Source organism: Neovison vison, chromosome 1, assembly GCF_020171115.1.
Source record: "Neovison vison isolate M4711 chromosome 1, ASM_NN_V1, whole genome shotgun sequence".
Lineage (NCBI taxonomy): Eukaryota > Metazoa > Chordata > Mammalia > Carnivora > Mustelidae > Neogale > Neogale vison.
The window spans coordinates 174,012,047-174,039,796 of NC_058091.1; the positions used below are offsets into that span (position 1 = coordinate 174,012,047).

A 27,750-nucleotide genomic window follows, 5' to 3' on the forward strand; every position below is an offset into this window, starting at 1 on the left:
TAGAGAAAGCTTGGATTCTTACCTTTAATGGAAAAGGCTGAGGGGTTACAGAAAAATAACCCTGAGTTCCAATGTAGCATCTCCTTGACAACTTTCCAATAAGGAAAACTCTAAAACCTTTCTTTAGGTATTAAGACCTTAGGGTAAATCCATACATGTAGAATGAATCAAAGCAGAATAATACTATAAGCAGCTAGATTAGACACTATGGAGATCTTCTTTCCCTAAGTTAGACCTTTTGGAATGACCTTTCTGGATGCTGTGTTTCTCGTTCAAGGCCAAACTTTCAGATAGAGTTTCACTTATTTACCCATCAATAGAAATAGAGGAGGGGAGCTTGTAAGAACATCTTCTTCTAATTATAATTCTTATACCCTTTCCCTGAAGATCTGTCATAAAAAAATGGCTTCAATAAAGTTCTTTGAGGTCAGGAGATAGGAGAAATATAAGGTCCCTTTTACGGAGAGTGCTGTTGTTGAAAGCCTGCGTTAACCTGGCCTCTCCGTGTGTATTTAACACTTGGCCTTTGGTCTCATAGAGGCATTGCTGATTTTTTTGGTGTTGATTGTAACTTGAAAATCAGAAAATCATACTGAATAGGATTCTTGAGGACACTCTTTATTTCCCTGGCACTAATGTATATCCACCTAGGCATAATAGGATTGGCAATACAGTCCCTCAAGACATTTCCTGAGTGTTTGGTCTGTGCCAAATAGCAACTAGAGATAGTGGTAGGAACTGAAGGTATAGTGTTGGAAACCAGTGTGATCCTTGCTCTTGTGAAGCCCATCATTAAAAAAGGGATAGATAAATACAAATCAAATAATGTAGTAATGAATGTGCATTTATAAACAGAGCTCTTGGGTTGGATTGGATATATCTATCAACTCTTAGAACTTGCCTTCAACAGAAGGGGTAGGAGAAAGGTTCTTTTATCCTTTCCTTTATAATTCATCTCCTATAATACTGTTTTTCACTGGTATCTAACAATTGATACACTGTTTGAACAGGTAATTAAGTCAAATTATTTTTCTTCTCCTTTAAAAAATCAATAAATTTGTGGAAAATAGTTTCCTTCTCTGAATCCATTTTAACCTTTACTGTTCTGCAGATTCCAGCATGATCTAGTTTCTATTTGATTTAATATGATAGATAAACTTTTCTTCACCTCTCTATTAATCAGGATTATCATTTGTCACAATTTACTCTGAATTTGTACTTCAGTATACTTAATTCAGCAATTAAGTGAAAAATAATACCAAGAAAGAATTTTTTTTTTAACCTGGTTTTGTCTTGAATGCCTTCCTTGAATGTAAGATGGAGATCTCAGTTTCTGCTTTCCAATGTGAATCTTGATGCTAATATAATGGCATTATCTAGCTTAAAGTTAGGTAGGTCATTTAAAAACTTAAGTTAAAAAGTTTTTAAAATTGAGATAAATGAGGGGCACCTGAATGGCCCAGTTTGTTAACTTTGCCTTTGGCTCAGGTCGTGATCTCGGGGTCCTGGGATTGAACCCTGCAATGGGCTCTCTGCTCAACAAGGAGCCTGCTTCTTTCTCTCTTTCTGCCTGCCTACTTATGATCTCTCTGTCAAATAAGTAAATAAAATCTATTTTTAAAAAAATTGAGATAAATAAGCCACTTATTCCTTTGACATATCGATGGCATTTTTCTTAGAGAAATTTTTAAGGAAACTTTCCTCTTAACATGTCTACAGATTATAGATTTCTTCCTTTTTTTTTTTTTTTTGAAGATTTTATTCATTTGTCAGAGAGAGAGAACACAAGCTGGGGAAGCAGTGGGCAGAGGGAGGAGCTGGCACCCCACTGAGCAAGGAGCCCAATACAAGACTCAATGCTAGGACCCTGGGATCATGACCTGAGCCAAAGGCAGAGGCTTAACCGACTGAGCCACCCAGGCATCCCTATAGATTTATCTCTTAATGAGAATATTTTTTGAACTAAAGAAAATACCTGTATGTATATATAAATATTATCTGTGACCTGAAATATGTAATTGTTTTCCTTTATAATAGTTATGTTAAATCTACCATTTTTAAAGCTTTTATCATTAATAATAATCATGGCAAACATTATTTTGGGAGTCTTATTTAAAATCTAGTACAGAGGTTTAAAGATAAGTGTAACATAGTAGAAATAGAAGGTGTGAATGTTTTGTATGCTGGAATGATAAACATATAAATTGTGTGTATGTGTTTTGTTGTTGTTCTTTACAGACATTCCACTTCTTCCTTCTATCACATCTCTAAGTCTAAGTGAAAATGAGAAGAGTGGGCCTTTTGTGGTACATTGGCTGAACAATAAGGAGTTGCATTTTACTTTGTCCATGGAAGTCTTCTTACAGCAACTTAGAAAAAGTTTTGAGCAACCGTCTTCTGAGGCCAGCGTAGAAGACTCTAATCAGGCAGATGTAAAATCTGATGAAGGTAAAGCTTTAAGAAGAATAAAAAAATTGTCGTTTGTTGACAATAGCTAAGATTTTTATAATGGGGTAATATAAGCTACTAGCTTCAGACATTCAAAATTGCAGTGGGTTAATACAACGTTGGAGTAGCTCAGCAAATAGTCCAATGTTGGTATTCCTGTTCCTGGTGGCTTTCTTTTATAGGATGATATAGGCTTTGGGGTTCTCCATGCTTATGCTTCTGTTAGCCCCTAGGCCTTGCTACTTAAAGGACTATCTGTGGCCTAGTAACATTGACATTACCTAGGAGCTTATTAAAAATTAACTATGTATTGACGGAAACCTGGAAATTGGACACTGTAAATGTATTCCTTTAAAATAGATTAATAAGAGTGTCATATCAGTTATAAGTGCATATACCCAGAGCATCTCTAATGTAGCCAACTCAGGTTTTAAAAAATCCAATATTATGAAGAGAGTACAAATTACACTTGAATAATATATTGAATTATTCACCCCAGAATTATAGACCCCATTCTGCCTTCTTCATTGAGGAAATCTAAGGTCTTCTGAGTAAATTATGGTACAGCAAGTTTAACTCTTATTCTCTAGTCCAGTATTAGTCCTCTATCGTTAATCCACTGACTCAATCCTATAGGCCTTCTGACTGCTGAGTTAACTCCAGTGTCCTTATATCCCTGAAGCAGAGTTATTTTTAAAGGGGAGCCAATTTCTTGTTTATTTAAAAGTTACTATGTTTTTCATCTTGAATGCATTTACAAGGATCTTTCTTAATAGCTTGTATTTACTTGGTTCATGAATTCTTTTGCTTATAGAAATGGATGATGGTGTGGATGATCTGAAAATAAATCATGAAAAGAAGGAATTGAGCAGTGATAAAATGGTACCAAATTCAGGTTTCGTACCCTTACCATCAGCTGCCATCGATCATCAGATTGAAGTACTTCTGTCTGAATGGAGTAAAAATGCAGACATGCTATTCAGTATTCATCCCATGGATGGCTCTTTGCTAGTTTGGCATGTGGATTGGCTGGACGAATACCAGCCTGGTATGTTTCGTCAAGTCCAGGTACTATTATGATCTCAGGAGAGCTGCTGCTTATTAAATGTGGGTACTGTTTTGTGATGCTTCTTCATGCTATATCATATGTTCTGATATTTACTTTTTTAATTCTAGGTGTCCTTTGTTTCCAGAATTCCTGTAGCTTTTCCCACAGGTGATGCGAACTCTCTCTGTAAAAGCATAGTGATGTATGCCTGCACCAAGAATGTTGACTTGGCTATTCAGCAAGGGAAACAAAAACCTTCTAGCCTCACGCGCTCTACGTCAATGCTTATCTCTTCTGGCCACAGTAAATCAACTAATAGTTTAAAATTAAGTATTTTCACTCCTAATGTTATGATGATATCGAAGCATGCTGATGGCTCTCTGAATCAGTGGCTGGTCAGTTTTGCTGAAGAATCTGCCTTTTCTACAGTTCTCAGTATTTCTCACAAATCTAGATATTGTGGTCATCGCTTTCATCTTAATGATTTAGCTTGCCACTCAGTATTACCATTATTGCTGACAACGTCACACCACAACGCACTAAGGACGCCAGATGTTGATAACCAAAAGCAACCTTGTGATCCTGTAAATACTGAAGAATGTTCTTTGGCACAACAGAATAAAAACAGCGTTGACGTGACCTTTCAGGATCCCAATGCAGTTTATAGTGAGCTTATTCTTTGGAGGGTTGATCCGGTCGGGCCATTGTCTTTTTCTGGAGGTGTTTCTGAGCTTGCCCGGATTAATTCTCTACATGTTTCTGCATTTTCCAATGTGGCATGGCTCCCCACTCTTATACCCAGTTACTGTCTAGGTAAGCTTTCTGGTTTTATTTTAAGAAATTGAGATTTTCTGACATCGTTTCAGGGTTAAATTTTAAATGTTTGTGAATACTTTCTAGGTGCATACTGCAACTCTCCTAGTGCATGCTTTGTAGCAAGTGATGGACAATATCTGAGATTATATGAAGCTGTTATTGATGCCAAGAAACTTCTGTATGAGCTTTCCAATCCTGAAATTTCTGTAAGTAAATGGCTTTTAAAAGTAAGTGTATAGTATGAGGTTTCTAGATACTTAATTTATACTTTTTAGGCATGTTCTAGAATTGTGACATACAGTTTGTGATAAATAGATGTATATTTTCTGGTTACTTTATTTTTTTTCATATTTGCAATGTACCATTATAGCGATTCTCAGCTTCTTTAAAAAGAAACCATTTCTTTCATTCATTCCAAAAATAGAATCTAGTGTCATACACTATGTGTCTCTCTAATGCTTCTTTGCTCAGAGATAAATGAGGACCACTGGCAGAATAAATGTGAAAGTTATGTTGGTTTGTCTGCAGTTTTTTTCAAGGCAGTGGGAGCGGGAGTAACAGCAGTAGAATTTTAATCTTAACCCAGAAAGAAAAAGCTCTCAGCTTGTTTGCAGTACAATTAGGAGTCCTTCCATCATCGCAGAGCCTTTATCTTGTGACAGGTGGTACTTCTTCCTCTGCACAGCTAATAGCAACCACTGTCTGCACTGTCTTAGCGCTTCCACCAAGCTAGTATCTACATTTAAATATCCCTTGAGGTAACCTTCAGCCATACTGAGCTTCTTGATTAGGGGATTCAAGCCATCTCCTCAGCTACCAGTTAGTGTTTTTGTTAATGTTCTTGTTATCCAGCTATACAGGTGTTAGTGGTCTTGCTCCCATCCTATCTTTTTCCTCAGTTATTTTTAATGTGTGGTTTTTCAGAATGCAAGATTTGCAAAACACATATGACAGTGTTTTACTAGAAACACATATATTTATTGAGGGCCTTCTGTTTTTTCAGGTATTATTTAAGTGCTGGGAATTTAGATGTGAAGAGAACAGACAAAAATCTGAGATTACATTCTAGTGAAAGGGGTATAGGAAAAAAGGGCAAAAATATATTAATAAATGTTATAGAGAGAAACCATGTTGCACAAGGGAATGCCAAGTAAGGTACTGGTCACAGAAAGGGTACCATTTGAGTAAGGACCTGCAGGAGATATGGATTTGAATAGGCAGGATTAGACTGAATGTATGAGAAAAAGAGAATGATGGCTTATGTTGATGAGCACAGGGAAGAATAGAATGACTTCTGAATTGAGTTGAGAAGAGTGTCTAAGATGCTAATTCTGAGGAGCAGGTAGATTTGAGAGTCTGGTCTTGAACATGTTAATTTTGAGATAACTCTTTGACATCCGAGAGATGTAGTATACTAGATATAGTTTTAGAGGGAGGTCTGAGCTGAAGGTGTAAAATAACTAGTTGTCAGTATATGAATTTAAAGGTGTGAAGCTGATTGAGATCAAGGAAGGACAGTAGAAGTGATAGGATTGAACTCTGGGGCATCCCATTGTTTAAAGTATGGTGAATGTGGCATATAGTGGAAGCCAAGTGAGGACAGTTATTTCAAGAAAGGAGTGATCACTAGAATCAAATGCTACTCATAGATAAAGTGTGATGAAGATCCAATTTAACAGTGTGACCTTGACTAGGGCAGTCAGGATATGCATAGCTTGAGAAACTCGCATACATAAATAGTATAGCAACATGTTTCTTTAGTTCCATCTTTCTAACCTCAAAATTAATGCCTAGAAAACTTTGATGCTTAGAACATTTCTGTGACAATGAAGTCAGTCTTTTACATTTATAGATGTAAAATGTTCTTCCCCCTTATCATGCATTACTTTTGTTCTTCTTTGCGTTGACTGAACCATAACTCTTACTCATTCCTCTGTAATGAATAGTAAGGTAAAATCCTAAAGTGTTTATAATGAAAGCAACTTGTGAATTTATTTAGCCCAACTTGAACTTACTTATTATTTACCTACTGTGACTGAAATTTAATTTATTTATTTATTAATTATTTTTTAATTTAATTGTTTAATAAAATGGTTTTTTTTAAAACAGAAATATGTTGGAGAAGTGTTTAACATTGTAAGTCAACAGTCAACAGCCAGGCCAGGATGCATTATCGCATTAGATCCCATTACCAGACTTGTAAGTACTATTTTTCTGGCCACTCAGCCTTGGGAAATAACATATATGTTAACTTATGTTGGTCTTTATTTACATTCAGCAAGGCAGAAAAACCCAGCTGCTTCATGTTTTTCAAGAAGATTTCATTTTGAATAACCTTGAGAAGAAAAGTCTGGGAAAAGACAGAATATTATCTGATGCAGGTAAAGAATAGTTTTTTTTAATGTAATGAGAAATATTATGTGGAGTATATTAAACAGTAAATAAAGATAAGTTGTTATAATGTTTCGTATCATCTATGTGAACTTGAAATTTTCCTATTAGATTTGTGATGTTATTTACCATATAAATACACAGTAGTCTTTTAATTCTTTTTTTTTTTTTTTTAGGTTTTTATTTATTTATTTGAGAGAGAGGGAGAGCAGGAGAGAGAGAGCATGAACAGGGAGAGTGGTTGAAGGAGAGGGAGAAGCAGGGAGCCCAATACAGAACTCTATCCCAGGACCCTGAGTCCATGACCTGAGCCGAAGGCAGACGCCCAACTGACTAAGCCACCCAGTCACCCAGTCGTTTTGTATTCTTAAACCAGGAAAAAAAAACATGAAAAAATTAAAGGAGTTTGTCAGTTATATTTTTTAAAAAGCATAATAGAGATTTTTTATTAATAGCATATGAGTATGCTTTGCATAGATACAGTCCTGCACGAGCAGTTTGGATAATCTGGATACCTGACCTTTTAGAAATCTACAATTTAAAGCAGTAGCTTAAAGCTTCAAGTTGTAATTTAAAGACAAAGTGTTTTAATTAATACTTTCATAGTTAAGCATTTAAAAAAAATTAACCTCCTCCACTAAAAATTAACTGTTATTTTGTATAGAGGAAAACAGAGCAAAATAAAGCTTAAACCTCTTGGTCATTAGTTTTAATTATAGAGCCAAAGCAAACTGAGAAATTACTTTCCTTATAAATGAACCATACAGTTTTTGCCTGTTGCTTTTAAAAGTCTGTTATTAAGCCCCACATAATACTAATTTCATTCTGTATTTGTTCCAGGTTATTTTTCTTAGATTTCTTGTACACTGTTTCTTAATTCCACGTTTTTCTATTTTTCTTTTCCTTTGAGTTTGCACTGTTATGTCTAATGTCTAATTTCTTACCACTGTTTTCACTTAGTCATTTTCCCTGAGAATTTGTGAACTGTGCAAAACATAGTGCTTTGGTAAGCTCTGAATATAATAATGGAAAGATACTGTAAATGGAAAATAAAGATGTCAGATACAAGATAAAGGGCTATTTATATCAACAAAATATTCTTTATTTTTCATTTTTTATATCGAAATATTAACATTAATATTGTTAACAACTCACGTCTCTTTGAGGTATTTTTTAAAGAAGTTACTCTCTTATGTTTTAGGTGGAGTTTTGTTGTGATCTTAAATCTATTCTAGCATTTTCTTTTCTAGGATTCTTCATTTTTTAATTTTTTTCTCCCTAAAAATGAATATTTTTCCTAGTATTTCTTAAAATATTCTTGAAATTCTTACTTTTACTAAAAAACTATTATCTTGATTATCAAAGTTTTCCAGAAAACACCCACAAAATATAACAGGTTCATCTTTCTTTGTTCTAGTGTCAAGAACCAAAGAAATGCTTCACAGATAAATTTGTTATTAGGACAGTCTTTCTTGTTAGTAAAATTATCAGAAGTAGGTTGATCTTTGATCTTTTTTCATTAGTCTTAATCCTTTATTCTTACTCTTAACCCTTGGAATTTAAGTGTCTAACTCACCCAGAACCCATTACCAAGGTTACCTTTTCATTTAGGTTTTTTTTTTTTTTTTTTTTAAGAGTATACCAAGACTCCATGTTTTCATTTAGTTTCTTAAAACAATATAACTTAAGATATTTGTGGTTATTTTTCTGATTTTTATATATTCTATGATTTATATGGTTTTTTACTTTTCTTTACATAATTTTGTACATAGTGAAAATTAGTTTATAATTAAGGAAACTTGGATTAAAGTCCATCATTAAACCATGTTAATTTTTTTCCAGTCAATGAGTCACTGATTTTATATTTTAGATGCAGTTTTATTTTGAGCAGCTTGTGTACTGCTTAAATTATGCCCTTTTGACTAAGAAAAATTCTTAATGGGTGAATGATGAATATCTTTATTTTGGTTCTTAGATAAACTTTATTTTGGTTCTTAGATAAACTTAGATAAAGGTCATTCCATTATGGAAGTTATTTACTTAGAAATGTGTTTGGCAATACAATTCTAATCATGATATGTTGATTTACAGTATCAAAAAAAATAATAAAATATCTGTCACATAGTTCCAGAAATTTCCTTGTGGTCTAACCTATGTGAATAACATGATAGTGATTACTATGATATGTGTCTGTATTTAAGCCTGACAATTCAGAAGTGAAAAGTACAACATATATTTTAATTGTTAAAGTTTTAATTTAACACAAATTCACATGATCAGAAAGTTGATTGCATTCCATAATGCTGCTTTGTATATAGAATTTAGGTAAGAGTTTTTTTTTTTAATTCATTTATTTTAACTTGGCATAGTTAATAAGTTATCTCATTTATCCATGTTAATAGTGAAAAATATTAATACCAACAGGCAGCTCACCTAATGGATTTTCTGAGAAATTCTACCTAATTGTGATAGAGTGTACCCAAGACAATCGTTCATTGCTACACATGTGGAATTTACATTTACAGTCCATTCCTGTCTCATTGGGTGAGTCCTTTTTTTTTTTTTTTTTTTTAAAATATCTGGAGCTTTAAGTAGGCTTAAATGAATAAATTATATATGAATAGATAGATGAATAGATAGATAGATAGTTCAGTACATTTTTAAAAATACATATTCTTTTCTTTCTTTCTTTCTTTTTTTTTAAAGATTCTATTTATTTATTTATTTGAGAGGGAGAAATTACAAGTAGGCAGACCAGCAGGCAGAGGGAGAGTGAGAAGCAGACTCCCTCTGAGCAGGGAGCCCTATGCAGGGCTCAGTCCCAGGACCTCAGGATCATGACCTGAGCTGAAGACAGCTGCTTAACGAACTGAGCCACCCAGGCCCCCTAAACCTATTCTTATTGAGTGAAAATAATTGTAGTTTTATTCAGTTAATGAATAAAGCAAATGGATTCTCTGATTTTCTTTCCATAAAGAAACCTATTAATATTTTTTATAAGGCTTTGGGATTATAAAATATAGCTGTTTTAATACTTACAGGATTCCCCCCCTCCCGGTTTTTGGTTCTTTTCTTATGTTTTATAGATGAAAAAGTAGATACAAAAATATCTGAAGCAGTTTGGCAGCCGGAAGAACATTATTCTTCTTCTCCAGAGAAGATCGTATCTCCTTTTTCACAGAAGTATCAGGCTTGCAGAGCAAATCTCCAGAGTACTAGCAAGTTGACTCTGACTTCAGAAATGGTTTATAGCCAAGAGATGAATTTGCCAGAAGGAGTTGAAATAATAAGTGTTAAGCCATCAGCAGGTTAGTAAAGTTTGTGAAAAGAGACTAATCAAACTTGATAATCCATGAATATTTAAAGGTATTTAAAAAGGGACACAACTTCTGTTTGTAAATCTACATGGAAGCAGAAATGGAAACACTATTTTAAGTATCCTACATTGAAAAATTAAATTCTCATTATGTTTTCAGATTATTCTGACATTTGTCAGCCAGTTGTAATCTTAAGTATTGATTTCCAAGACAAATTTTCATGATGCCTTTATGAAGAAAAACCCAGAGTTTCCTGGGCAGAGATAGTAACGAGGTTGTGCCTTATTTGGCAACTTTGATAATATTGGTAGTAGCTGCCTGGAACTGTGTCTTTAAAGGATTCTAAGTGCGTGGGTCCTGGTATATATTTATCATCTTTATCCTAGGGCAGTAGTTCTCAAAATATGATCCCCAGACTGGCAGCATCAGCATCAGATCCCCATGTGGCACCTTGTTAGAAATAAAAATTCTTGGGCTACCCCTAGGATTTACTGAATCACAGACTCTGGGGTATACCTACCAGGCTGTTTTTAACAAGGGTCCCACATTACTCTGATTGCACAGAGTAGATCACAAACCACAGTTCTAGGGTATCAAGAAAACCAACACAAAATCTGTCTTTTTATCACTCAATTATTTGTTTTTTCTAGTCAGAGTGTGCATTTTTGTTTTTTGCTACTTCTCTGTCATTTTTTGGACTGTTGACTTTGATTACTTTTCAGTGCCATGTTATCAGGTACTTAATCTTTTTTAATTGGTGAAGTTGGCAGGACTTGGGGTATTAACAGTGTTTTGATAACTTTTAATTCTGCATCCCTGTATATTTTACTAAAAGATGCACCAGTGCAAGGAAAGTTAAAGTGTGAAAAAGAATGATGTTTTTGCATTGACACAATTTTAAGAGCTATTCCCTTAGCCAAACTGGAGTTCACTGCTGAACTCCAGTTAAAACTTATGGCAAATGTAAGAAAAATATTTCTAGAAACAGTCCTCTTATTTAACTCTGGCCCAAGTTGAGTTTGGCAGAAGAAGAGGATTTTTAGGGAAAGATAAGAAATTCATTTTGTTTGGCAAAAACAATACAGTAAATGCTAGTCTTAAGATTGTTTTTTATTTTTTTTTTAATCAAGACTCTTTGCAAGGTAAGCTAGTCTCTTCAGCTCAGAGATCCCAATGAACAATGCTAATTGTGTCCTTCTGCAACACTGCTATACTCCTTGAGGAGTTTAAAAAAAAATTGTTGAAATGCTTTCAAAGTACAATAAATGTCCTACATAACATTTATATCTTATAATTAGTAATTTATATTTTATTATTTAGAACAGGGGTTGGCAGGCTATGGACCATGTACCTGTTTTGTAAATATATTTGCTTGAACCTTGCCACACCTATGGTTGACTTTTGGGTATACCTATTTTTCCTCTAGACTGGCAGGGTGAGTAGTTGCAGCAGAAACTCTATAGCTAGCAAAACCTAAAATAGTCACTACCGATGACTTGGGATGGTTTGGGAAATTAAGAGTATATAATTACATTAAGGACCCAAATGTTTTGTCCCACTTAGGAATCTTGTCAGCATCAGTAGTATCAAATACCCCTCAGTTATGGAGGGCCCATTTAGTACATAGGTAAGCATGGGCTATGCACAAAATGGTAAAAATACTGAAGAGGAGCCAATAAATGTTGACACAGTTTTAAAATGTACTGATATCTTTAAAATGCAATTTATAAGAATTGGATGATTAAAAGTTGGGAGAAAATAATACTTCTGAGAATCAGGACTAGAATTCACGTTTTCTGATTCTGTTGTATTCTAGCTGTTTGGCGTAAGATACTACACACATTTGGTTAAGGGTCCTTACCTATAAAATGGAGAAGTTGAATTTACCTCAGAGTTCTCTTTCAGCTCTAGATTTGATAATATTTCCCTTTTTGTATACCTTTTTGATGTCATTAAAAGCTTTAATAGCTTTTTACTGATCTTACTGACTCTTACACTAAATGTACGCTGTCTTGTTAACAGTAGTTTATACAAAGACTAAAACCTTTGGTGCATGAAAGCGGAAATATTTAACCAAATTTGACATTTTGTTAATTGATTATTTTTATTTTAGGACATTTGAGTTCTTCTTCCATATATCCTGTGTGCAGTGCTCCTTATTTATTGGCAACTTCATGTTCAGATGAGAAAGTAAGATTCTGGAGATGCAGAGTAACAGATGGAGAATCTGATACATCAAAGAATGGAAAAGTGGATCTGGTATACATTTGGGAAGAATGGCCATTACTTATCGAAGATGGACTTCATAGCAATAGTAGTATAACCATCCCTGGTAGGCCTGTAGAAGTTAGCTGTGCACATACAAATCGGTTAGCGGTAGCGTATAAGCAGCTTCCATCTAATAGTAGGTCTTCTCAGGACTTCCTGATGCATGTCAGTATTTTTGAATGTGAGTCTACAGGAGGTTCATGTTGGGTCCTCGAACAGACGATTCATTTAGATGAATTGAATACAGTGTTAGATTCTGGTATTAGTATTGATAGCAATTTAGTGGCTTATAATAAACAAGAGGTGTATTTATCCAGTAAAGAGAGTATCACATCAAACACAAAGCATTTAGTTCACTTAGATTGGATGTCTAGAGAAGATGGTTCTCATATCCTCACTGTAGGAATTGGATCAAAACTTTTTATGTATGGACCCCTGGCTGGCAAGGTACAGGAACAGGCTGGTAAAGAAAGCCTAGCCTTTCCTCTCTGGGAAAGCACTAAAGCTGTGCCTCTTTCTAAATTTGTCCTCTTAAGAAGTATGGACTTGGTTTCTTCTGTGGAAGGCTCTCCACCTTTTCCTGTTTCTTTATCATGGGTCCGGGATGGCATCCTTGTGGTAGGAATGGATTGTGAAATGCATGTATATTCCCAGTGGCAGCCATCTTCTAAACAGGAACCTGTTACAGCGGATTCATACAATGGGAGCACTCCATCTCTAATAAGTTTAATAAAACAGAGCAACTCATCGAGTTCTGGATTACATCCTCCAAAGAAAACCCTGACTCGATCCATGACCAGTCTTGCACAGAAAATCTGTGGAAAGAAAACTGCCTTCGATCCATCTGTGGATACGGAAGATTCAGGTCTTTTCGAAGCAGCTCATGTTCTTTCCCCAACTTTACCTCAGTACCATCCCTTGCAGCTTTTGGAACTCATGGACCTTGGCAAAGTTAGGAGAGCAAAAGCCATTTTGTCGCACCTTGTCAAGTGCATTGCTGGGGAGATTGTGGCACTGAATGAAGCTGAATCCAATCATGAGCGCCGCCTTAGGTCTCTCACTATCAGTGCTAGTGGGAGCACAACCAGAGACCCCCAGGCTTTCAACAAAAGTGAAAATACGGATTACACAGAAATAGATTCTGTCCCTCCACTTCCCTTATATGCCTTACTTGCGGCAGACGACGATAGCTGCTACTCATCTTTAGAGAAGTCTAGTAAGCAGGGTACCTTAAATAACTCAAACCAGTTGTCAAAAGAAAGTTATGATGAACTTTTTCAGATCCCAACTTTAATGACTGATCATCAGGTGTTAGAGACAGATGAAGAAAATACCAAGCCCAGGGTCATTGACCTTTCACAGTACAGTCCAACTTACTTTGGTCCTGAGCACGCTCAGGTTCTTTCTGGCCACTTACTTCATTCCAGTTTACCAGGACTCAGCCGGATGGAACAGATGTCTCTAATGGCCTTAGCAGATACAATTGCTACTACCAGCACCGATATCGGGGAGAGCAGAGACAGAAGCCAAGGTAAAACTAAATTGGGCACAGGATTGGAGGCGAAACTGAATATGTTTACTTATTTACACAGAAAATAATCCTAAGGAATGTTTATAAAAATTATGCCCAGGAAGGTTTTTTTTTTTTTTAAATCATTGTTGTTCCCTCCTTGATAGTTTTAACTTTAACATAAGCTGTTTATCCCAGAAATGATAATACTTTAAGAAAATATGCAAAGATTCATTATGCCAGCCATTTTTACTTAATTGCTCAATAATATTAAAGATCCAACTGAATCCTTTGGAGTTTGGCAAAAGTTAGCATTCTTATTAACTAATCAGTTTAGATACCTGAAAATTAAAGGTGCTTTCTGCTTTACTTTTTCTCATGTTGTAATCACTATTAATTTGGTTTATAAAATATTGAAGGTTTTTTAAATTAGCACTAATGTATACTTCTACCTAGAATAGCAAAAACAGGTATATTAAAATTGGTCTTTTCCTCATCCAGAGAGCTTTTTTTTTTTCTTTTTAATCTCCTGAGTTAACATACATATATAAAAAACTTGAATGTAGAATTTCTATCACATCTCAGTAAGATCTGAAATTAATAAGTCCGGCCTTGTGCATTGGATGGTAAGATGCATCCCTTGAATTATGCTTGAAAGGAACATACACAACTCTTCTTTCACATATTAGCAGCAGATTATTGGGATGGGTCTAAGATCTGAATCAACACGGAAAATACTTTAACATACTCCATAATAAAGGTTAAACTTTTTAAAACTTTAGTCATATTTTGAATTAAATAAGATCATATCTTATTGACATTTACTTGGATTTTGCTAATCAGCTTCTTTTCTTATAAATACAAATAAATAGATACTTTTTGTTTTGTTTTTTTTTCTATAGGTGGAGAAACTCTTGATGAATGTGGTCTAAAATTTCTTTTGGCTGTTCGACTTCATACTTTCCTTACAACTTCCCTTCCAGCTTACCGAGCTCAGCTTCTTCACCAAGGTGATTTTAGTAGTAATCTACTAAAAGAAATGGGAGTAAAAGTAGAGAGACCGGAGCACATTTGTTTGTTTTTGCACAGATGTGATAACAATGACAAATTTGACACATTCTCAGTTTCCTTAATTTACTTGTAAAAGCATTTATTTCCACATAATTTTCTTTGCTTTAAATACTGGAATTTTTTGGTAGCTAGAAAGAGCTAATAAAGAAGTAGATATTGGGCAATTGGATGTTCTGAGTTGCATATTCAAATGCATCATACTTTAATTAAAGGCCAATTAATACTGTTTTATTCTCTTTAACTTCTTTAGGTTATCTTCTTTCTCCTCTTTGACATTTATTGAAGTTCAGTTTTTTATCCAAAATTGGGTAACATTTTTGTTACAGAAATACTATATATTCAGTATCTAATTGTCTTACATACAGAATACAGAACACTGAAAGTAAAAATTCACTTACCCCCAAAACTACTGTTAACATTAATATGTATTTCAGATATAGTCTAGTAAACTTTCAGATGAGTCTTGACTACAAGACTCAAAGTAACAAATACTACTGAAATTTAAGGTAACTTAAAACAGGGTATTTCTTGGTTTAAATATTGAGTCCATGTATGTCAAAGCCATATCTTTTAATTAAGCACGTACCTCACCTAGAAATACTAAACAGAACGTACTCTGAAGAGACAAATTAGAAGCTCAACAAGAAATACTGCATGTACCAATAAGTAGGTTGAGAGAATTGCTGGTGTTAATGATGCTGTTTAAATAGAAAAGCATCTGACATGCTAGTTATTATGTGCCAGGTACAGTACTGTTCTAAAGTCTTTAACTATAATATTTTAATCCTCACAACGATGTAATAAGGTTGTGCCATAATTACTCACACTTTATAAATGAGGCATCTGAAGAATCAAGAGACTAAGTAATTTGCCGACAGTTCTATAGTTAGGGTTGGAGGTGGGCTTATTTTATACATTCTGATTCCAGAGGCTATAGTCTTAAGTTCTGTTCAGTGCACTGTCCCATCTGCCTGATGCTCTTTTAATTCCATGGAGTTAAATCCACGAAAACGAACATTGACCAAAGGACAATGAGAGTCAGCAACGAAGAACAATTATTTAAGCATAGACTAAAGCTTTACATGTTTCTCATTTTCTAAGGAAAGGTAATAGCTAGAGAACAAAAATAATCAGCACAGTGACATTTGCCATACAGCATTTTTTATCTTTTAAAAAATATGTTTTAATTATAGAAAATATGTGCTTATTGTAGAAAACAATGAATTGATAGAATTGTTAGGAGAAGCAAGAAAAAAATAAAAGCCCATATTCCCTCCAACCTTAATTACTTCATTGTAACTCTGTGAATCTCATAAAAAGTTTAGACATTTTTATGGCAGATATGAAACATACATTTCTGATAATCATTATAAAAACACTTACGTTTCTTATAAACACTATTGGTGACATTTCTTCAGGTCTGTCTACCAGTCACTTTGCGTGGGCATTTCACTCAGTAGCAGAAGAAGAGCTGCTGAACATGTTGCCAGCCATGCAGAGAGATGATCCCACTTGGTCTGAACTGAGAGCCATGGGCGTGGGATGGTGGGTCCGGAATAGCCGCACCTTACGCAAATGTATAGAGAAGGTAAGTTGTGTTTTATTTTGGTATAAAAATGAATTAGGGGGCACCGGGGTGGCTCAGGTGGTTAAGCATCTGCCTCCGGCTCAGGTCATGATCCCAGGGTCCGGGAATCGAGCTCTGCCTCAGGCTCCCTGCTCAATGGGAAGCCTGCTCCTCCCTCTCCTTCTGCCTGCTTGTGCTCTCTCCCCACCCCTTAATTAAATAAATAAAATCTTTAAAACATCTTTAAAAAGTATATTCTGAGTGTTTCTTTAAAGGACATTCCATATTTCCTTCTTGTTTCTCCCTTTTTTTTTAACTGAAGCAGTAAAATGCTTTTGAATAGCTCTTATATTTCAAAATATCACATTAATACAGGTTTTTAATGTTTATATTCTAATTCTTAAATTGCTAGGTGACACACTTATGTAGTAGCATATGTCTGATTTTTATGAAACAGTGCATACACATCTTTGAAAAAATAAAATAGTACTGAAGAGCTTGTAATGAAAAGTGTAGTCCTGTGTTCCCATCTGTCTCTGTCTTTGGAGGCCACCATGAATTACTTTTGAAATTACAGAAAATTAAAAAAAAAATAAAATAAAGAAATTACAGAAGATATATGTATGTCTGTGTATGCATATAATATGTGTTTGTGTGTGTATATACATCCATGCATTAGTGTATATATTTTCTAAATGTATTGAACATTAAATAATGTGTGCCAGTCTTGAATGTGAGAGCAATTATTTTGTTTATTTAAAAATTGTTTCTGTGAAATTCTAACCAATATTTTCTAATTGTAGGTAGCCAAAGCAGCCTTTTATCGAAAGAATGATCCTTTAGATGCTGCCATTTTTTACCTTGCAATGAGAAAGAAAGCTGTGATTTGGGGATTATACAGGTAGGTGAGAAAACTGTGCTTCAAAATGGAAAAATCTTCATGAGAAGTAAATGTATGAAGGAAAAGTAAAGATTTGTTGTTCTTGTCAAGTGTGATTCTTTGTAGATTCTTAGTTATTTTTGTATTTAAGGAGATTCATAGGAAAGAAGCCCAGGTTTTTTCGATAGCAAAAGAATCTTATGAGATCACTTTAGTTTGTTTTCAGGTTTATCAGTCCAGAAGAACCTTTTTTTGTTTCTTTTGAGGATGTCCCATGATGCTTCTATAAAACAACTAAACCAAAAACTTGCATCTGGAGTCGGGAAGATGAATTGGTGGAGTCTTGAACAGTCATCCTCCCTCTGCTTTATTATAAGTTCATGGGCCGGGCCATCCTTCCAAACTACCCTCCTATAGTGGTCCCTGACCTGACCCCATTCTTGAGCTAGGATCACTTGGAATTTTTCTTTTACTAGTTCTCAGCAACACTTGATAAACATGATCACCAAAAATTGTTCACCATGTATATTGCATTCAGCTCGAGGTGATTCCATATGAACAGCAACCTTTGGGGGGAAATCATGGGCACAAGTCAGTTTTCTAAGAGGCTTGAACTTTTAGGATTGTTTTGAGAGGACAGATTCCTTAGGTTTTGATTACCAGTCATCATCAGGCGGGCAGTGAGTATGAAGGTGATTGAGGAAGTTTAAATAGTGAAGTAATACAAGTTAATACAAGTCATGTATTTTGCATGGATTTAGATGTAATTTCTTAAAGTCCTACTAAAGCAGTTTTCTTTATAGTTTGAAAGTTTTCAGTAATGTCTGAGATTTACATGAAGAAGCAGCTGTTTACTATAAGAGCTCTTTTGCTCAGAAAAGAAGCAGATGTATAGTACTTGTTACACTGGCAAGTGTTTCTTTGGAGTCCTAGCATTTAAATGGGTAACTTTGGTGAAAATTGGTTCTAATTGTGGGAACATTGTGTTTCAAAATTTTCGTACATTTTCTTTTTCCTTATAGATCCCAAAAAGACCCCAAGATGACACAGTTTTTTGGACACAATTTTGAGGATGAGAGATGGCGTAGAGCAGCCCTAAAGAATGCTTTTTCTTTGTTAGGCAAACAAAGATTTGAACATTCTGCAGCATTTTTTCTTTTAGCTGGTTGCCTCAGAGATGCAGTTGAGGTAATGATGAAACTTTTTTAAAAAAAAGTATTATCCTTTCAAGCTCTTTCTGTGGGCTCAAATTTTTATTTTTTAATTTCAATTTAAGTATAGTGGAAATTACATAAGGCTAAGTACTTATGTAATTAAGTACTTAAGGCTAATATATTTAACAGTGACTTCTAAAATTTTGCCATTTAGCTTGAATGATACTTATACAGAATGAAGATTAACCACATTGTATTGGTTGGTAGAGGTAATTGATCTAACTTTTAAGAATATTTATGAACAGGTTGAAAAAAGTTTTTTCTATCCATTTAAACATACATGACTCTATATTTGGCTCTGTCTTAGTTGATGAACCTTAGCATATTTTTAACTGATTATTTTTCAGTAAGCCTTAAAAAAACTAAAACATTTAAGGTATAACATATCTCACATTGCTCTTTTTGAAATATATAAATATATTTATTTGAGAGAGACTGAGAGCATGCATGAGAGAGAGCAGGAGTGGAGGGGAGGAGCAGAGGGAGAAGGAGAAGAATCAGACTCCCTGCTGAGCAGGAGTCCAACACAGGGCTCAGTCCCAGGACCCCAGTATCATGACCTGAGCTGAAAGCAGCCATTTGATTGAGCCACCCGGGCACCCTTCAAATTGCCCTTTTGCTCGGAGTTTCATACAAGTGATTCAAAACATCTTTTTAATTAGAAAACCCTATAGTCTGCTGAGACAGATGGGAAGGAGTAAAAGTTCAAGAAACAAAATGTCAGGACTGACATTGAGCTTGGGTGGCTCAGTTGGTTAAGCATCTGCCTTCAGCTCAAGTCATAATCCCAGGGTCCTGGGTTTGAGTCCCACCTCATGTCAGGCTCCCTGCTCAGCAGGAAGTCTGCTTCTTCCTCTCCCTCTGCCCCTCCTCTCTGCTCATACTCTGTTTCTCTCTTCCTGTCTCTCAAAAAAAGCACGTTCCACTCTTGATTTCAGCTCAGACCATGATCTCAGGGTCATGAGATTGAAAGCCAAGTGGGGTTCCAAGCTGTAAAGCCTGCTTAGGATTTTCTCTTCTTCTTCCTCCTCTGCTTCTCTCCCCTTTGTTTCTCTTTCTTAAAAAAAAGGGAGGGGGGGAAATGAGATAAAATGTCATTTGAGTTGAATCTCTTGAGGGTTATTTAATTTTATAGGCTAATTCTTTTTGCAAATAGGTATTTAGTACTAGTAGGTAGATTTGCTAAAGCAAGCAATATATGTTTTATTTGTTACTATCTTCATTTAGTTCAGATAATAACAGTGCCTTTTATTCATTCTAGTTATTAGTCAGTTGAGTTTATCTTAAAATGAAAGATGTGCCTGCTTATTTATGACCATGAGTTCTTTTTTTGAAGGTATGTCTTGAGAAACTGAATGACATTCAGTTGGCTCTTGTAATAGCTAGACTCTATGAGTCTGAATTTGATACCTCTGCAACATACAAATCTATTTTACGTAAAAAAGTTTTGGGGATTGATTCTCCTGTTAGTGAACTCAATTCACTGAACATAAATATGCATTATGATCCTTTTCTTCGGAGTATGGCATATTGGATTTTGGAAGATTATAGCGGTGCTCTGGAAACATTAATAAAACAGCCTGTCAGAGAGGATGATGGTAAGCTGCATTTCTAAGATGTTGATAATAAAAAGTTATGTTAGCATTTGCTGGGTACAGAGCACACTGTTGGGTGCTAAAGGTAATACAAAGCAAGTTGAAAACATGGACTAAGACTTTAAGTGGGAACATCAACCTAAGTATGTGTTTCTTGTTTTGCTTTGTTTTGTTTTGTTTTTTAGGTGGGAGGATTCCTTTTTCTTTTTCCCCCCCAGAAAAATCCTTTGAAAACCAAGAACTTAAGATTTTCTGCTTTTATAAAATCAGTGTATTGAACATAAATGTTATCAACATTTGAGTCTAATTCTGGAGAAAATAATGATGTAAGGGTGATTTTCTTAGGTGGAAGTTTGTGTATTTGCTATCCAGTTTTATAATTTTTATAATAAAAATATTCAGTGTAAAAGCTGACTTAAGTGATATGGTTAATATTTTATCAGAGTGTAGTAGAGAATTTTTTAGAATTAATATTTTGAGACCTAGTTCTGCCTTTTGTTTTGGAAATCCCATTTGATGAAGCTTTTTTGGAGGTTAGTATATAATAGAAATCTTTGTATAAGTTATATAAAAATGATGATATGCGCTTTTCAAATATTTTGCCATAGGTGGAATTGAATTGGTTCTGATAGCTGGTATCATAGGTGTCATATCATTTGGAGTACTAACTGGTAAAGATTTTAATTTATGGCTATTTACATGGCATCATTTAATCGGGAAGTTTATCATGAGTCTTACTGTGAAAGACTTGTGAGAAAGCCATGTTCAGTTAACTGTTCAAGTGTCCTGGCTGAAGATTTCCTAACTGTCTGCTGTGTGATGAAGGAAGGAAAGAAAATGCCTTTTCTTGCCATATTTTTATGCCTACACATATTCATGTCAAAATGTATTTTGATTTGGAATTAATACACAATCACATACTTTCAGAGCCAATTAAATCTCTATTCTAGAAGAAAATTTTTAAAGGTAACTGGGACTTGGGCCAGGATGATAGTAGTAGAGGCAATGAAAAATGGTTGGATTTGGAATATAATTCTCAGGTAGACTAGGTAGGATTAGATATGGAATGTGAAGGGTATAAGAGTCAATTTTAATAACTCCTCTATGTTTTTAGCTTGAGATAAACGATACGGGCAAGACCAGGAGCTGGTGTGGGGGAGTGTTGTTTTAGGTAGAGAAGACTTCTCTGGTAAGATTACCTCTGAGCAGAGACCTGAGTGTTATAAGTTCAGTGTAGCTAATTCGGTCAAGAGTTGTTTATGCTAAAGGCTCACTAAATAAAATGGCTTTGAGGCAAGAGTGTGTGCATGGAAATAGAAATGTAAATTGGGCATCTGAATAAAGCAGTATAGATTTATAGGGTAAATTTAGGCCTGAAATAGTTAAGGCAGGTTATCCGTGTCTCAATGGTATTAGAAGCAATGGGACTGTTCGAGTTCACTCATGGAGGGTAGATAGAACAGAAGTCAAACCTTGAACTCTAGGGCACTCTTTAACATTCTAAAGTAGAGGATGAGGAAGATTTAACAAAGCAGACTGGGAAGGAATGTTGAGGAAGTAGAATAAGAACTATGAATATGAAAGTGGGTGTTTTAAATAATCTTATATTGTTGATTGAAGAGGTGTGAAATCAGTATAACCTTTGTTTTTCCTTTGTGTGAAAACACTTCCTTTACAGATGTGTTTTTGTCTATTCATTGCTGTATATTACTTTGTTTTAGTAAAATATGGTGGAAAGACCAGGTAGATAAAAGTGCTATGGTACAGAAAAAGGATTGCAGTACAAGTCTTGCTTTTCTTAGCTGATAGAATGAATTTTCTTTCAGATCAAGTCATGATGTCAGCCTGTAATCCTGCAGTTTTTAATTTCTACAATTATCTAAGAACACATCCTCTTTTGCTAAGACGTCATTTTGGATCATCTGATGTATTGTCCACACACATGAGTTTAACAGGAAAAAGTGGGCTAGCAGGAACAATTAATTTAAGTGAAAGAAGATTATTTTTTACCACAGCCAGTGCTCATTTGAAAGCTGGCTGCCCTATGTTAGCTTTGGAAGTATTATCAAAGATGCCAAAGGTCATCAAGAAAACAAAACCTTTTTGCAGAACATCTAGTTTCCTGGATACTAGTAAAGACTGTTCCCCTTCTTCTCCATTAAAGTTGGATGCCAGGGAAGATAAGTCTTCTGCTATTGACTGGTCACAGTCACTAATGAATGGTTTTGGATCTTCTTCAGAAGGTTCCTCAGAGAAGCAGTCAAATTCTACTCTTTCTTTTGACTGGAGCCAACCAAGTGTTGTATTTCAGGATGACTCTTTAGAGTTAAAATGGGACAGTGATAACGATGAAGATGAGGATCTCCCTATTTCAATGAAAGAACTAAAACCTTTACAGAGAAAAATGGGGAAAAAAATAGATGAAACAAGTTCTAATTACATAGAATCTCTCAGCACACTAGATGAAAACGACATTTTAAGTCCATCAGAAGATATCATTGCAGTTCAATTAAAATTTAGAGCATGTTTAAAGATTCTCACAGTGGAACTTCGTACATTATCTACTGGGTATGAAATAGATGGTGGAAAATTGCGTTACCAACTCTACCACTGGCTTGAAAAAGAGGTGATAGCTCTTAAGAGGACTTGTGACTACTGTTCAGATGGTGAAGACTTAGAGGCTGCATTTGGTGAAAATGGAGATGAATTTGGATTAAATGGAGATGCTGAAGATGTGCTTCAGCAAACAAAAGTGAAACAACTAAGAGAAAATTTTCAGGAAAAAAGACAGTGGCTTTTGAAATATCAGTCCCTCTTGCGGATGTTTCTAAGTTACTGCATACTTCATGGGTCCCATGGTGGCGGTCTTGCCTCTGTGAGAATGGAATTGATTTTGCTTTTACAAGAATCTCAGCAGGTATGTAACTTAGACAATGGCCAGTTAAAGTAGTACACATAGGAGAAACAGTTTTTGGTATTGCTCTGTTTGTCTTTAAATATTAAAATTTTTGATTTTCTTCACTATGGCTGTTTAAAGGATGCTCTTTTTTGTATGTTGCATTGTATTATGAATTTGTAGAGTTGTGTGTGTAATAGTTTCAGGATCATTCAGGTGAATTCATACTCTGAATTCTTATGAGTGCTGTGTGAGGTGATGATGGGTTTCTCATTAGAATAAGAGGGTATTGTCCTCTCATTTTTTCAGTATACTTGGTGGAATGTTGACCTCATCAGGTCCCGTAACTCTATGAAGGTTTCTGTCATGCTTTTAGTTTTTAATTGTTTTAAAATTTTTCCAAGAGGCCCCTGAATTAGTTAAGTAATGGATTAAAACTGTAAACAGTTCTTTAACCTTTTTTTCGCTTTGTTTTTAAGGAAACCTCAGAACCAGTATTCCCCAGTCCTCTGTCAGAGCAGACCTCAGTACCCCTTCTCTTTGCCTGTACAGCCAGTGCCAAGACAGTTGTTGCCAACCCGTTACTGCACCTCAGTAACCTCACACATGATATTCTGCATGCCATCATAAACTTCGATTCACCACCCCATCCTGACATCCAGAGCAGCAAAGTAAGTACACTTGGTTCATTCTTTAAAACTTAGCTACTTATTATGATAAAACCTAAGGAAAAATGTAAAACAGCACTTTTTAGAGACAGTTGTAAACATCAGACTATACATAGGAATTGTTACATTATCACTTACATATTTTTTGATCAAAGAAAACTTACAGTTTGTATACAGATACATGTATCTATATGGTATGTATATGGTTTGTATACAGATACATGAGTAATTCTTTGAGTATTACACTTAGGCAAAAAGCTGATTGCCTTTTAGAAGTAGAAACTTTTAGAAATGATTTAGAAATTGCCTTTTAGAAATAATTTTGGTGTAAAATTATTAATATACAAGTAAACTTTTCCTTTGTTAATATTAAAACACTATATATTTTAAGATTAATGTGAAGTATTTTGCCTCTCTTGTTTCTCTAGGCCAGGCCGTGTTTTATTAATGAGCTACAGCAGAATCACACGACACGCTTGTTAAAAAGTTTATATATATATATATTTTTAAATATATTATTTATTTATTTATTTGACAGAGAGTGATCACAAGTAGGCAGAGAGGCAGGCAGAGAGAGGGGAGGAAGCAGGCTCCCCGCTGAGCAGAGAGCCCGATGTGGGACTCGATCCCAGGACCCTGAGATCATGACCTGAGCCGAAGGCAGCGGCTTAACCCACTGAGCCACCCAGGCGCCCCAAAAGTTTATATTTTTAAGTTGACTCTAAACTTATTGAATCAGTGTGTGAGAATGAGTCCCAAGAATATGTATTTTTAGGAAGTTTCTCAGGTGATTCTGATGCATAACTAATCATACAGTTATCTAATCATCCACATCATCTTGCCACCCATCACTACTGTACTTTATATACCATTGATATCACATTTCATGTTTCATCTTTACTCTAAAACATACTGAAATCCTTTCAAATATGACCAGGTTTGTCTATTTTTCTCTCTTTTCTTGAATAGTCTGTCATTTGGTTCTCGTCTACTTCACAGGCTGTGATATCACACCTGTTTGATATTCTGCTTGCCTAATGGTGGCCTCTCCTACAGTTTTACCTTCTCAAATAACCTTAACCCTTGTCATTTAATTTTGTTACTTTTCCTGTACTCTTCTGTAGAATAAGTGTCCACATGGTATGTTATTCAGTAAGGAATTAAATTTCCTTCAGATAGTGCACAATTTTAAAGCTGTTTAAGAACCATTCTGAAACATTAGTATCTTCAAATGATCATCATTTATTTTGCTTATGATTCAGTGGGTTGGCTTCTCAGTTCTAATTTCGTCCACCTGGACTGACTTCTGGATATTCTCATTTGTTCTTGGTCAGCTAGTAGGGAGGCTGGATTCTGGATTAGGATGGCCATGTTTATATTTTTATATTTTTGGTGGTTTTTATATTTTTGGTGGTTGGCAGACTATTTCCAGGACCGATAGTCGACGATCAAGCAGCTTTGTTTCTCTAGAAAAACAGAACCAATATGACATGTGTATGTGTGTGTATAGAGCTGTGTTTTATAAGCAGTTGGCTCACATAATTATGAAGGCTGACAAGTCCCAAGATTGGCAGTCATTCAGCTGGAGACCCAGGACCTATTGTGTAGTCCAGTCTGGGTCTAGAGGCCTGAGAACCAGGAGAGCCAGTAGAGTATAAGTTCTAGTCTGAAAGCCAACAGGCTTGAGACCTAAGAAGAGCTAGTGTTTCTGTTCTAACATAGAGACAGGAAAACACCAATGTTCCAGCTCAGTGCAGCCAGGCAGAAGTTCCCTTTTTATAGCTTTATTGTTCTATTTAGGTATTTGACTGATTGGGTGAGGTCTGCCCACATTAAGGAGGGCAGTCTTTCTTACTCAATCTTCCACTTCTACCAGTGTTAATTGCATCCCACATCAGCCTTATAGATACACCCAGAATGTTTGGCCAAATGTCTGGGCACCCCTTGGTCCAGTTAAGCCGATACATAAAATTAACTGTCACGCCTAGGTTATTTCACATAGTGGTTGCAGGGTGTTTAAAAAGCAGCAAGAATAGCATTTGCAGGCCTTTTGGAGGACTAGGTTGATAAGTTACATAGCATTTTGCCATCTTGGTCAAAGCAAGTCCCATGGTCATTACAGATTCATTAAGTAGAGAAATAGACTCTACTTTTTGATTAGAGAAGCTGGGAAATATTCTGATCATTTTTGTAATTTTCCATATTTGGACTTGCTGTCTTCATTTTTATGATGATATTCTTGATTTTAATTCATACCGCACATCTTACTGATAATTGAAGGGGAAATAGCAATATGATTTTAATATATGACTCCCTTTTTTTTATCTACATATAAGACTGTCATACTTGATGATTAGATCAAGAACCTAGTCTTCTAAAGTCTAATCTGGGACGCCTGGGTGGTTCAGTTGGTTAAGCGGCTGCCTTCAGCTCAAGTCATGATCCCAGGGTCCTGGGATCGAGTCCCACATCGGGCTCCTTGCTCAGCAGGGAGCCTGCTTCTCTCTCTGTCTCTTCCTGCCACTCTGTCTGCATGTGCTCGCTCGCTCTCTCTCTGACAGATAAATAAATAAAATCTTTAAAAATATAAATAAATAAATAGTCTAATCTAGTTGCTTTCTGACCTGGGTTGTGCTTCTCAGATCTGCCTCTCTCATTGCTTGTCATGCCATGTTTAGAGCCTTCTCTTTCTCAGTACTAATGTTCGCCCTTCAGTTGCTGTCTTTCACACCTTCTTCTTTTTCTAAGTAATTGCATTCTCTTTTGATTGCTTGTTTTCTATTGTAGTTAGAATATATGTTAACATATGCTTCAGTGACCTGTCCATAGGTAAACTATCATTTATCAGACTGAGATTTTACATATTTTCATTGAGGAAGAAGGTTGAATCTTGGAGGGGTTTCTTTTAATTCATGGCTTATGCACTACTGAATAGCTAACATCTGTTCCCATTTGTTCTTAAAATAGAAATTAGGTAGCAGGTTTGTGTTTTATGATTTCTGCCAATGGCCTTTGTGTTTTTAATTTGTTTGTAGTGTGATCTCTATATGCATAAATGAGTGTTAAGGAAAAAACAGAAATAGTTTTTAAGGACAAAATAGTTTTTCCATCTTTTTTACATCGCTAGATTATAGTAGGTCTTGAGACAAGTTTGATTTTTTAAAAGTTATACTTAATTTTGTTTTTTTTTTCTTTTTCAGGTATATGTAATGCATACTTTAGCAGCCTCACTTTCTGCTTGTATTTATCAGTGCCTTTGTGGTAGTCATAACTACAGGTAAATATCTTTTTGTGAAATTTAGGAATGTTTGCAATAACTGATGAGATTTCAGAATTTGTATGCTCTTGCTTAGAAAAACTGTTTATGACAGTTTAAATAATACCAAAAGCATTTGAAATGATGAGTACTATTTTTCCATCTTTGAATTTTAGCTTTTCTGCCTTTGTGGCAAATGAATGTTAAGTAGACCATTGTCAGTGTAACTAGTTAACTTTTATTGATTACTGCCTAATGCCAGGCCTTGTGATACACACGGAGATAAGTTCTCCTTTCTTGAGGTCCATCTAGTTAGAAACAAATGTACAAGTTGATAAGTAATATATATAACATGACATTGCACTTAGTGATAAGTACTATAGTACAGTTATAATTATATACTGTAACATTACAATGTACTATATTGTATATTTATAATATAAGGAAAGATTCAGGGAACACACAGGAAGGAGTAACTGACTTGAAATTGAGAAAAATTTTATCAAAGAGTGATGTTTATGATATTTCCCTTTATAGCCCAAGGTTTCACTATAATTTAGCTAGGCTTTTAAAACACACTGTTTAACACTTTGGTATCTTCCTTTAGTTCTTTGAAATTCTCATTCCTTTTTAAAAAATTTTTACTTAAATTCCAGTTAGTTAACATACAGTGTAATATTAGTTTCAGGTATACTGTATAGTGATTCAGCATTTCCATACATCACCCGGTGCTCATCACAAGTGCCGTCCTTAATCCCCGTCATCTATTTCCTCCATCGCCCAACCAACTCCCCTCTGGTGACCA

The 27,750-nt window shown here is 35.2% G+C and overlaps 1 protein-coding gene across 5 annotated transcripts in view; it reads left to right on the top strand.

Moving 5' to 3' along the window:
- DMXL1 (Dmx like 1) overlaps nt 1-27,750 on the top strand; it is a 124,780-nt gene that overhangs the window by 38,501 nt on the left and 58,529 nt on the right. For 4 of the 5 annotated variants that reach the window (XM_044263371.1, XM_044263381.1, XM_044263391.1 and 1 more), the window contains exons 10-26: nt 2,239-2,448; nt 3,263-3,516; nt 3,625-4,309; nt 4,397-4,518; nt 6,422-6,511; nt 6,591-6,693; nt 9,128-9,247; nt 9,790-10,011; nt 12,134-13,819; nt 14,701-14,808; nt 16,288-16,457; nt 17,240-17,337; nt 18,339-18,504; nt 19,867-20,128; nt 21,952-23,042; nt 23,501-23,692; nt 26,890-26,966. In XM_044263371.1, coding sequence (XP_044119306.1) covers nt 2,239-2,448; nt 3,263-3,516; nt 3,625-4,309; nt 4,397-4,518; nt 6,422-6,511; nt 6,591-6,693; nt 9,128-9,247; nt 9,790-10,011; nt 12,134-13,819; nt 14,701-14,808; nt 16,288-16,457; nt 17,240-17,337; nt 18,339-18,504; nt 19,867-20,128; nt 21,952-23,042; nt 23,501-23,692; nt 26,890-26,966 — 5,656 coding nt within the window. Of the gene's footprint in view, nt 1-2,238; nt 2,449-3,262; nt 3,517-3,624; nt 4,310-4,396; nt 4,519-6,421; nt 6,512-6,590; nt 6,694-9,127; nt 9,248-9,789; nt 10,012-12,133; nt 13,820-14,700; nt 14,809-16,287; nt 16,458-17,239; nt 17,338-18,338; nt 18,505-19,866; nt 20,129-21,951; nt 23,043-23,500; nt 23,693-26,889; nt 26,967-27,750 lie in introns of those variants that run through there. The other variant, XM_044263407.1, reaches the window with a different exon arrangement.